This window comes from Nematolebias whitei, chromosome 9, assembly GCF_014905685.2.
Source record: "Nematolebias whitei isolate Nwh7 chromosome 9, NemWhi1, whole genome shotgun sequence".
Taxonomy (NCBI): domain Eukaryota; kingdom Metazoa; phylum Chordata; class Actinopteri; order Cyprinodontiformes; family Rivulidae; genus Nematolebias; species Nematolebias whitei.
Window position 1 is genome coordinate 28,613,472 of NC_056506.1, and position 11,720 is coordinate 28,625,191.

General features: G+C 38.2%; 1 protein-coding gene across 1 annotated transcript in view; it reads left to right on the forward strand.

Annotated features, from left to right (window-relative positions):
* Positions 1 to 10,657, forward strand: part of klhl14 (kelch-like family member 14) — an 11,990-nt gene extending 1,333 nt beyond the window's left edge. The window contains exons 2-8 of the mRNA XM_037681643.1: positions 1,298 to 1,419; positions 4,508 to 4,597; positions 5,330 to 5,408; positions 5,755 to 5,945; positions 7,656 to 7,814; positions 10,129 to 10,286; positions 10,370 to 10,657. Of these exons, the coding sequence (XP_037537571.1) occupies positions 1,298 to 1,419; positions 4,508 to 4,597; positions 5,330 to 5,408; positions 5,755 to 5,945; positions 7,656 to 7,814; positions 10,129 to 10,286; positions 10,370 to 10,510 (940 nt within the window). The 3' untranslated portion in view covers positions 10,511 to 10,657. The remainder of the gene's footprint in view (positions 1 to 1,297; positions 1,420 to 4,507; positions 4,598 to 5,329; positions 5,409 to 5,754; positions 5,946 to 7,655; positions 7,815 to 10,128; positions 10,287 to 10,369) is intronic.
* The last annotated feature ends 1,063 nt before the right edge of the window (positions 10,658 to 11,720 follow it).

An 11,720-nucleotide genomic window follows, 5' to 3' on the forward strand; every position in this document is an offset into this window, starting at 1 on the left:
ATTTGTTTGAACTCAGTGCAGTTTGAAATGCTGAAATGAAAATAGTTGCCATGGTAATTACATGGTAATTGCATAAAATTTATGATCCAAGAAAAAGGGTCCCTTGTTACTGGTATTGCAAAAAGGAAAAGAATGTAATGAAAGCAAATGTAATTTTGCATGTTCAACATTAGCACATTTGAGGAGCTATAGTAATTCTTTAGTTTTTTTTTCTTCTATTCAGAATGTCCACATGTCCCACTGACACATAAACTGTCCCAGTTGACCTTACATCCATTTTCGTCCTGATCTGAACTTTAAGGAGCTGCATTATTCAAGTAGTCGAGCGCTGCTCATGGAACTTCACAGTTTAATTAAGAAAATAAATACAATCAGTTTTGAGTTCTTTACTTCAGTAACAAAAAAAGTGATGTTAATAAAAAACAAACTTTATTGTAATTTTTTTGTTGAACTATTCTGAATAGAATAACACCTCATCAGAAAAATTAATTCTAATGTACACCTAAATTTACTACAAATCAAGAACCCTCATAATTAGTCTAATATGTCGCTGTTTCTCTGCTCTCAATTAATCAATATAATTTATGTCCAAGTTCTCATTTGCATATGAATAACCTCAAACACTTCTCAATAGGCCCGTATCTCAGAGAATGTAGAGACAGTGGTGATTTACCTAAGCAGATAAAAAAATAAAGCAGAAAATAACCCAGATGTTTCTAAGTTACTCAAATATTTTTCTACATAAAGTGATAAACGTGTCAAATTGTGTTTAAACCCATACCGAGTCTTATGAGGGCCATAATGTTACAGTAAGCTGTATCTGCATACTCTATTTACAAAGAGCAGGAAACATTTCAGCACTGCTTCAGAGAGTCACATGAACCAGTGCAGCCAATGAAATGGAGACATTGTATGGGCAAGTTTATGGACTCCGCTGTGCTTTTAGCCTCCAGCATGGCACCCTGCAGGACCATCCTCGCTTCACAGCTAATTGAAAAGATATCTTTAGAGTGCAATAACCATTCAATAATACATCACGAGGAAACATGCACTATTGAGCAAATTTTGTTAATCGTAATGAATATTGTCGGATAAGCAGTCTCAAGTTTAGTCGGACCAGGACAGAGAGCGGTTAATGATTCAGTCATGCATTCATTCTGTATTTATGATTAACTCTTTCATATAATAAGCACCAGATGAAGAGAGCTGCAGATAGGGTCAAAGTATATTTAATGTTTCATATCAAGTCGTCACGTGCATATTTTTAAACATTTGTAATATTTGTCTGAAATTACAGAATACGTTCCAATAAGAGAATGCTTCTGCTGGTGGGGGGTTTGCCTCCTGGACCTGATCGTTTTCCCAGCAATTTAGTCCAGTACTACGACGATGAAAAAAAGACGTGGAAGATCCTCACAAGTGAGTCACAAAAGCTCTGCTTCGTTTTTTGCACCTGAGGCGTCTTGTTGTAGTGTTCCTATTACGACGAGAAATAGTTGTTCCTGTGGATGACTTTAACATGGGTTAATTTCCAGAGAAAATGAGGGGTAAGGAGCTCCCTAAACCCTTCAGGTAATAATGCATCACTATCACTTTTAATACAAGCTTCTTATCAGAGCGTGACCGTAGCAGTGTACAGCTTCATGCCCGGCTTCGCTTGTTTTTGCTGGGATTTGCTGACAGGACGGACAACGAGACTTACCTGAATCTTGTGATCTATAGTGGCTGAGATAGAACAATAAAGAAAAATGTCTTATTTTAATGGATTTTAATGGTTATTCACCCACATTGATCAATACCTAAATTGAATTAGATCATGCTAACATTAACCTGTTGACTCGGTTGGAAGATGAGTGCAAATGTTCATTCACATTCTGATTCATTAACTGATTAACACACAAAAAAGGCAGAAAAGTTTGGAGAGGCATCCATACTGCTTTCACCTCAATAAAGTGCACTTTCCTTCCTTTTCTCCCGTCTTCCCTGACCTTTTAAGGCTAACCACTATATTGTTGCCATATTGCAAAGGTCAGGAGGAAGCTATTGGGAAAACACATTTCTCCATTGCATCATTGTTACTGGACATATTGAGTTCTTGTCCTTTGTTTTTCATGGAGTCATATCTCAGCTGCTTCTCTCCATTCATACATATCAGCCATGGTTCTGTGTTCTGTCACTTCAGCCCTGAGCAGCCTCGTTTTGCGTCTCAAAATTCACATGTATCATGATTTGGAACGAACCTGCAGTCTTTTCTCTGCTCAAATCCAAACATTTCCTTTCAGTCGCCCCGTGTTTAAGCTCATACTTCTCAAGGTTCATTTTCTCCATGCATACACCACAGCCTAAAGCTCGCTGGTGTTTGCCTCCTCGTCATTTTCTCATTAAACTCACACTCATGGGCATAAAACTGCAACAAGCGAAAGGTCAATAGGGATTCCCATCGCTCAAAACTAAAAAAAGTTAACACTCAAATGGTCCGTGGACAAGTGGAAGGACAAAACTGCAAAATCATCCCCTTAACACATCAGTGAACATCTGATGTAGCCTCCTCACAATGGATGTGGAATAGAAGATTATTAACATTCAATCATAACTTTTCAATGAGGCGAAACCTGAGAGGGACAGCCTTTGATTAAGACATTCATCAACACAATTTGGGCAGAATCTGATTCCTCTCATTGTGTCAGGCAGACCCACTGCTCGTTGATTCCAGTGTAAAGTTTGCCATCTAGTGTACCCACAGCAGCGTGGCCAAACACAAAACAAAGGCAGGCAGGTTTTCAGCTGCAATCCTTGTTCATTTTTTGTCTCGTTTTAAAGCAAGTGCTTGTTAAAATCTCAGACATGGAGAAGGATCATGCAGTGTTATAGCCTGGCCTGGAACAAATGAACAATATTTAGTGGGATGCAGTTGTGTTGCCGTTAAAGAGCTGGAGCAGCAGTGGTGCATTAGCTGTGAAGTCATCCAACCAACTCAACTGTGCCTTCAATGCAGAGGCTTCTGACTCCCTCTAGTGAGCCCTAGAGCTCACTGTAGACCGGAGTGATGGAGTCCATCTCGTGTGCTCACCCTGCCCTCTTGCTGCTGCTGACCCCCCAGGGGTTAGCAGAGGATTTATTTAGGCAGGGGACAAAAAGGCAGATAAATTTAAACCATTTCCTCAGGTAATATTTCACTGGAGAAGAGAAACATGATTGATATGTTTTTTCTTCTTTTCACTGCACAAGGACTCTTTCATTACATCATAATCTCATATTATTCAGCTGTTCACCAGAGGCTCATATTTTTCAAATCCACTCGGAGGACCTCAGATGCTATGGCTCTATAACATACAGTAAACCAATAATCTTCTTTTCATATCAGTACAGGATGTTTTCAAGTACGAGTACAAGTCACTAGACACCAAATATAAAGCCATCCATCCGTGTCCTATATACTGCAGACTGAATGATAATGTAAATAGCATGTAAGGGAATTTGGCAGTTGTATGGCACTCGCCTTTGAGGTGCACTGAAGGCATGCAACCTAATCCCTTCGTTTGAGATAAAGCTGTTTAGTCTGTGTAGTATTAGTCCCTATCTGAGACTTGCCTCCCGCCGAGGAGCGGCACATGTCAGCCAGCTTGAGTGAGATTGCACGGAGAGGCCAATTGGAAAGAAATGAGATTCAAGGCTGTCTAATTTTGCAGCAACTGTGATCCATCAGGCGGTGGGGAGGTGACAGTGGAAATGACTGATGGAGACAGACAGGTGGGCTTTAACATTTCACTGATTTGTGTTCAAAAAGCACCGGGCCTGAGATTTATTGAGTGAACACGATCATGTTCATTATGACTGTCACCTAAGACCATTTCTCTACATCTCAATGGGGTCACTTCAGAAGAAAAGATGAAGAGGAGGATCATAAAAACATACATGGAGGATATTCTCCCTGATGACTCCTGCCATCCTGCCTGTGGACATTTGATGCTAAACTACACTAACACATGATGAACTCCAGTCAAATTCATGGAGCACCATGCTAAAAAAACATGTACACAGTTACACTGTGGGCATTAGCTGAAGCACACATGGATTAAAATGGACTAAAATGTTCTCAAAGGGCAACATTTGTCATGTTGAGGCAGAATGTTATTAATGGAGCTGAGGTATCATGGTGATCAGTGGTTTTGTCACAACGACTCAGAGAATGGTTATTGGTGTGATAATGTTCATCTGTGAAGATAATCTGAAGTTTAGGTAATTTATTATGCGTTTGCCTTAGAGATAGCTAGTGAAATATGAGGATTTTGATGCTACTCAGAGAGAGATCCATATTGCCAGATTGTCAGGGTTATGACTGTAAAATAAACCCTAGCTGTCAATCCTCAAATCCTGTTAGATTATTAATTAAACAATAAAACATTATTGGTCAGCCAGTCAGAGGAGGAGCCACCACATGGTGGTGCTTTATTACAGCTGACTTGTGTCATGAGTTAAAATTAACTTTATTGTTTATTTCTTTTAGTAATGCCTTACAACAGCGCTCATCACTGCGTGGTAGAGGTGGAGAACTTCCTGCTGCTGCTGGGTGGAGAGGATCAGTGGAACCCCAACGGTACTTTGACACCACAAACTGCTCCTCGTTTTGTCTTTTATTTGATTTCTGCACAGCAAATATTTAACTTTTGACCAAATCTGGACGAGTTCCTTTGTCAGAGTTCAAACTCATCAGCGATAATGTAACACTCTCAGATGGTTTCAAACACTCATCCTAGACCTAGATCAACTCAGAGTGGACAAACAACACGTCAGTAATTGGCACAGATAAATAACTGTTGTTAACGCTGAAATATTTAATGTGTCCAAGTGTTAAGAGTGCTATTTATAAAATGGTGGCAGCACAGCTTCTTACTAAGAAACAAACTTTGTAAATAACCAGTGAAAAATCCACATAATAAAACTAGTTGTACTCATTAGGCTGTAAAATAAACAATCAAGTGAATACAATTACATATGGTTAAAACAATTTACTTATCTTTGAGAAAAAAAACATATTTGAAAAACACATTTTGCTAGTTTTGGAAAAAGAAAACCATACGCTGTAACAGAAACAACACTGGAAAGCAACATATATACTGTCATATGCATTGAAGTTATTTTACAGAAGCAACCAACGTCAAAAAAATGTCAAACCAGCATGCATTGTTCATCAAATCAAATAATCCTACAACTTAAGCAAAGATCTGTAACGTTAGAAGTAGCCCATGGACTAATATTCTTAAAACACAACTTTTTTACAAAGGTATAAATATTTGACTTACATATTTTATTTTATTCTGTTTTGCAGGAAAGCACAGCACTAACTTTGTCAGTCGTTATGATCCCAGATTCAACAGCTGGATTCAGCTGCCTCCTATGCAGGAAAGGTGTGTATATTTTTACTTTGGTCAGTAATGTTGGAAAACTGCACAAACACTGACGTCACATCACAAACTATCTTTTTTCTTCTAACTCCAGCATTTCTGTTAAATTATGCAAGCATCAAAAGTAAACACTTTTGTACAATTTGTTATTTAACTTAAGTTCTTGTATTTGCTTGTTTGAAAAATGTAATTTAACACAATTATTTCATTTGTGCTTGTAAACATACAGATGTATATATTTAGTGTTATTCTCATCTTACAGTCTGAGCTTTGAAACTTGTGAAAATCCAGCACTGAATGGAGCCTTTGCCAGATCAGTGATGTTGTCTTGTTGACCCCTCAAACTCAGGAGAGCCAGTTTTTTTGCCTGCCGCCTGGATAAGCACCTGTACGTGATTGGTGGAAGGAACGAGGCAGGCTACCTTTCCAGCATGGAGTCCTACAACCTGGAGACAAATGAGTGGAACTATGTGTCACCTCTGCCACAGCCTTTAGCTGCACATGCAGGAGCAGTGCACAACGGCAAGATCTACATTTCAGGTTTGGGATGAGGATATTACTCAGGCTCACAGTATGCTTAGAAACAGATATGCTACATGTAAAAGCTAACACAAAACCAAGAACACAACTAAAGAAACTAGCCACTCTCAAAGGAATGCCTATTGACCACAGCTTTGAAAAACAAACTTTTAAAGAAATATCTTGTATGATCTGAGTAGTAGTACTATATATGATTGATATGTCTCTCAGCTCCTACCATGCCAATTTTTATCTCATAATCTGAAATATTGACTGAAAATAGCCATTTTTGTCTTGGATTAGGTGAATTAACCGTGGGGACCATCTGGAATCAGGTTGACTTAACCAGCTGTAGATTATTTCCATTTATTTCATTTGAGAGCTTTACAAAAGTCTTCACTGGTATGAGTGAACAGGTATGAGATATTTTGCTAATAGACCTGCAGACAAACACATGCACTTCAGTGCCTGCCTTTCATGGTAGCGAGTAACAAAAATACAAAAAACTCGCACCAGTAATTGATATTAAATGTTAACATAGATCAGTTACAACAAACAAATGCACAAGAACATTGAGCTGAAGATAAATCTTCTTCTTGTTCCTGTTCTTGTTCTTCTTGTTCTTTTTCTTCTTCTTCTCCTGGCTTTTCCCTCTTCAGGGGTCTCCACAGCGAGTCATCCTCCTCCACCTCACTCTGTCCTCTGCATCCTCTGTCCTCACTCCAACTACCTCCATGTCCTCTCTAACTGCATCCATATATTTCCTCTTTGGCCTTCTCCTTTGTCGTTTTACTGAAGATGGAGATAAGCTGAAGATAAATACTCTACAATAAAAAGATATTTGAGAACATATTCTTTTTTGTCAGAAGGTGGTGCAGTGTGCCCCATCTAGCTGCTTGAATGTAAAAATAAATGGGCTGCAGGAACTCTTCTGTCTTATCTGCACACCCCCACATGCTTTTTTTATTATTGAATGTGTAGTTTTCAGCCCCAAGCATCTCCCTCTGGAGAGACTGGAGGGTTTAAATAGTAAATTTTGCATACAGTCTGTAGTACTCTTAAAACCTGTAAACAGTGTGGTCTCAATGTAAACAAAATTAACAGGTGAGCACCAAACAACAGAGGAGTAGATATGATTGTTTTCTGGGAGGGAGAGAAAGTTTTCATAGTCGTTCTGCTTCTTAGACTTTGTAGGTCTAAAATCACCCCTTTTGGTTTTAGTGTTTTTCATTTCTGTTCACCCCATCGCTTGAATACAGAAAGTCAAAAACTGAAACCTTCTGTGTCTCATAGCGTAGTAGCTGTGAATCATCTCCGCTCCCGTCACTGTGGTAAATTTACTAGATGAAAACAAAGACACTAACCCTGTCGTCCTCATTCTGTTTGAGCAGAACAGCTCGGAGAAGCAGCTATTAAATATGACGCATAGCTGCTTATTTGAGTAAACGAAGAAAACGCAGCATCAACACATCATGGAAGGACCCAGTTATACAAAATACCAAGTTTCTGTAGAAGCTCATGTTCATTTTAAATCTGTACATGTTCAGTGAATTGTTCTGTAAACATCTTTTGACCTGGCCGCTCTTGGGTGACACAGAAAATACGTTTATTCCACATCAATCCACTGAAGCATATCAGCTTGTCATAAAGAGTGAAACTCCCGAGCATCTATGTTGTGCACTTAAGTTGTATTTTGACATAATGGAATAATGCTGCATTGACATGTTGTAGGAGGAGTGCACAACGGCGAGTATGTGTCCTGGCTCTACTGCTACGACCCCGTAATGGATGTGTGGGCGAGAAAACAGGACATGAACACAAAGCGCGCCATTCACGCCCTGGCTGGGATGAACGACCGCCTGTACGCGATCGGTGGAAACCATTTGAAAGGTAAGCACTCACCTCCCCCTTTGAGGAAGTGGATGAGGTCAGTATTGGTACATTTTTTATTTTATTTTAATGAGTGAAGATCTTTTTGCCATTATGAGAAGGTGCTGGTCTTCATTACTCTGTGCACCTTATTTTTCACTTTTCATCATTCATGGTACAAAATTTAAAAATGGAGCACTTGAAGGTGTGTTTCTATATATCAGCTCACTCTGTTGCGTTTAAAAAACTTTTTTTGAAATGTAAGTTTATTGTTTTTAAGTCATTATTCCTGAACATTTTTCAAATACATCTTATGATTTAAGTTTTTTATTCAAACTAAAAAGTTATTAATTATCACAAGTAAAAACAAGCTGCTGAAATTTAATCAGTAAAATTTGTCTAACAATTCACGCCGTATTACTGGGCGGAAAGTAAATAAATGTGATATGTAATAACTTAAAATAGTTACGTTTAAATTAAATCAATTTTATGCTTGTAATTTTTCAAACAAATGGTTACATTTGAAATATTTTTTATAGTTTCTTCACTCAGTTAAATCAGAAAAACTGACTAACTGTAATATTTGTAACTTTTTAAACGATCTGTCGATGCTTATCATTCATTCAACCTTTATTTAGACTGGTAAATCCCACTGAGCCTCGAGGACTCATTTACAAGAGAGACCTGATTCCAACAAAGAATGATGACAACAGTGGACAACAGCGACAACAATAAACAGTTATAAAAAAGTCATACAGATTTTTTTTTTTACAAATAAGATGGAAAAAAGTAACAAAAACAGCTAGATTCTAAGGCGAATGTAGAAAACTAAAAACAGGAACATGTCTGCATTGGTCCTTGCCAGGAGTCCAACAGATCATCGTTATCAACTTTTTGTACAATTTTAATAAATTAAATTTGGTAGTTTTAAACATCTTTATATCTGGTTTCACTCAGCTGTTAGTAAATTCAAACCAAAGTAAATAACATAATTAGAAGAACTGTTAATATTATAACTTTACTTAAACAATTAAACTTTAAATATGAAGCCATATTTATGCAAATTAACATTTATTTTTTTCAAATAAAATATGTTAAAATACAAACTATATAGAAAATGGCATTTAACAGTTCATGAACTTTTAATATACCCTGCAATATTTTTCAAATTTTTGCCAAAATAATTGTGCAACAAAAGAGGTTGTAAAAGTTTGTACAAAGAAAAGCACAGATTAATCAGAAAGCTGTGTGGTTTGTGATCGGTAAACACTAACAAACTTATTGCACTAACAGAACCTTCCCAACTAAAAGTGTTCTGACAGCTCCCATCTTTGGCTGTTATTAGCTTATCTGTATTCTTAACCCGGGGCTGCAGTAGCTCGGTGGTCAGCGCTCTCCGGGGTCTTGTAATCCTGAGGTTGCAGGTTTGAGTCCAGGTTGCGTCAGGAGGGGCATCAAGAAAAAAACTGTCAAACTTTTCACACGAGTTCACATGTTGTGCTGACCCCTGTCAAAAGGAGCAGCCGACAGAACATCTGCATTCTTTGCTCATAACAATGAAGATTTAATGTTCTCTGGACACAAATAATGAACTGTTGGCCCAAAGGAAGATGTAAATGCTGATGATGCACATTAACAGTACAGAACCATGATCTTCAGTTACATTTTAATGAAAAAGTAACTGAAGTTAAATAGTTGATGCTGGTCAAATTGTACTATTTTTGTAAATTACATGTACCAGCTTATTGAAGTGTAAATAAGCTTTTTAATGATCATTCATGAATGTCTTTTTTCAGCGTAGGTGTGTATTTGTGCCTGTTTGTCTGCAGTTTGTGTTGAGGATATGTTTTTTTTTTTTTGTAAAAGTATTATTGGGTCTCCAGAGGCTCTTAGAAACAGGACAAAGGAATAAAAGTTTCACATTAAACTGATTCAGATATTTTATTTTTCATCAGAAATGTGTCTTAAACCTTTAGCTGTAAACGTGCCTCAGATGTGAGCCAATAGTAACACCTGCTTCTCAAAGGCTGTAATAAGTTTTTATTATGAAGTTTTATTGACATAAGTTGGGCAGTACAAGCCAATATGACCCCAGCAGCCTTTTGACTGAGATGTTTCTTCATCCTTTTGGGTGCACGGACTTGATATTAGCCTTTCCTGCTCGCCCACATAAAAACAGCAGGAAGAGAACAAAGGAAACAAAAGCACTGTTTTTTTATTAACCAGCAGATTTTTTTTGTACAAACCTGGATACAAAACTACATTTTCAGTTTAAAAAAGTGTCGTAACCCAGTCATTGTAGCCTGGGTTGATGTTTTTCCTGTTTCTCCAACAGGTTTTTCTCACCTTGATGTTATGTTGGTTGAGTGCTATGACCCAAAAGCTGACCAATGGAACATCCTGCAGACACCCATACTGGAGGGTCGCAGCGGTCCGGGCTGTGCTGTTTTGGATGACAGCATCTTCCTCGTGGGGGGGTACAGCTGGAGCATGGTAGAACATGTATTTTATATTGTGTTAAATTGGTGAACTCTCCATCCGTCTGTCGCCTCTGACGTCTTTACTCTCTTCTTCAGGGGGCCTATAAGTCTTCAACCATCTGCTACAGCCCAGAGAAAGGAACATGGACAGAGTTGGAGGGAGAGGTGGCAGAACCTTTGGCGGGCCCAGCCTGCTCCACTGTCATCCTGCCCGCCTGCCTCCCATTTAACAAATGACAACTAATCCAACCGATGGGAGGCGAGAAAGAGGAGCAGCCGAGTGACTGGGGGGAGGATCATCCGTAAACAAAACACTTGTCAACAATTTTGCGACAAACCCTCCAAGTTGTAAACCGGGGGTGTGTATAAATTATTTTTTTACAGGTTGGTTCAGAGCACTTTCGTTATTCACTACTAAAAGAATTGAGGGGGTATAAAATACAATTGTGTATCTCACTCTTCGGCGAAGTGGTTGGTTTCATATTTGATTTTATTTAAAGAGTTTGTGAGTGTTGTTGGCTTCTCTCCTATAGCACGCATAGTGTTGAGCTGACTTAAAGCTTATCAGAGCCATCGTATTTGTATTCAGTAGCAGCATAATTCCAGCAACAAGCAGTGTTTCAGCAACTGACAGCAAGATCCAGTTTGTGCAAGAGCTGGGTGAGCTTCAAAGTGTATAAATATTCAGCTGTTGTGTTAAAACTCATTGCTCTCTGTCTGGGTTGTTCATTTATGGAGCACTTCTGTTGTCTCTCTGAATATGAACACATTTGTGCGCCTGAAAAGGAGCATTTTATATATTTTTCTTCAAATGGCTGACATGATTAGAAGAGGAAGAGGAGAATACCTGAACACAGGTGGGGTTTTTTTTTTGGTCCAAGCAGCTCCAGCTCACTGTAAAAAGACACAACTTGAATAGGAATCACACAGCTCTTATTTTACTTAATGTCTTGATAATTGTACACCCAGACTGATGTTGTGTTTTACAAGTAATCTGTGAGACAGAAAACCTGCCAAATGTTTGTTGCAACTATTGTTGATGCCCCAGGCAAGGTGGTTAAAGAAATGTTGTTGATTCTTAAAGGAATAGTTCAGATTTTTTGAATAAGACTCTGTGGAAAGATTATGGTCAGTATCTTACCTGTTGCAGATACTGTAGCTGTTTGAACAACTCAGTAAAAAAAATAAAATAAATAAATCTGTTTGGATTGATAGTTTATTACAATTCATGCAGACACTATTTTATGATCTAGGGCTCCCAGCACAGGCAACCCAAATCTGGACCCAGACTGGGCAGTAAATTTCAGTTGAATGATATTTATTTTCTTATGGCACACTTTTTCCTGACATTTCTCGTAATTGGTTTTAAGTGGCACAGCTTTGCTCAACTTTACTGTAATTTCCATTTAAAATTAGGTTTTTAAAAGTTAAAAAAAGAGCTTTTAAA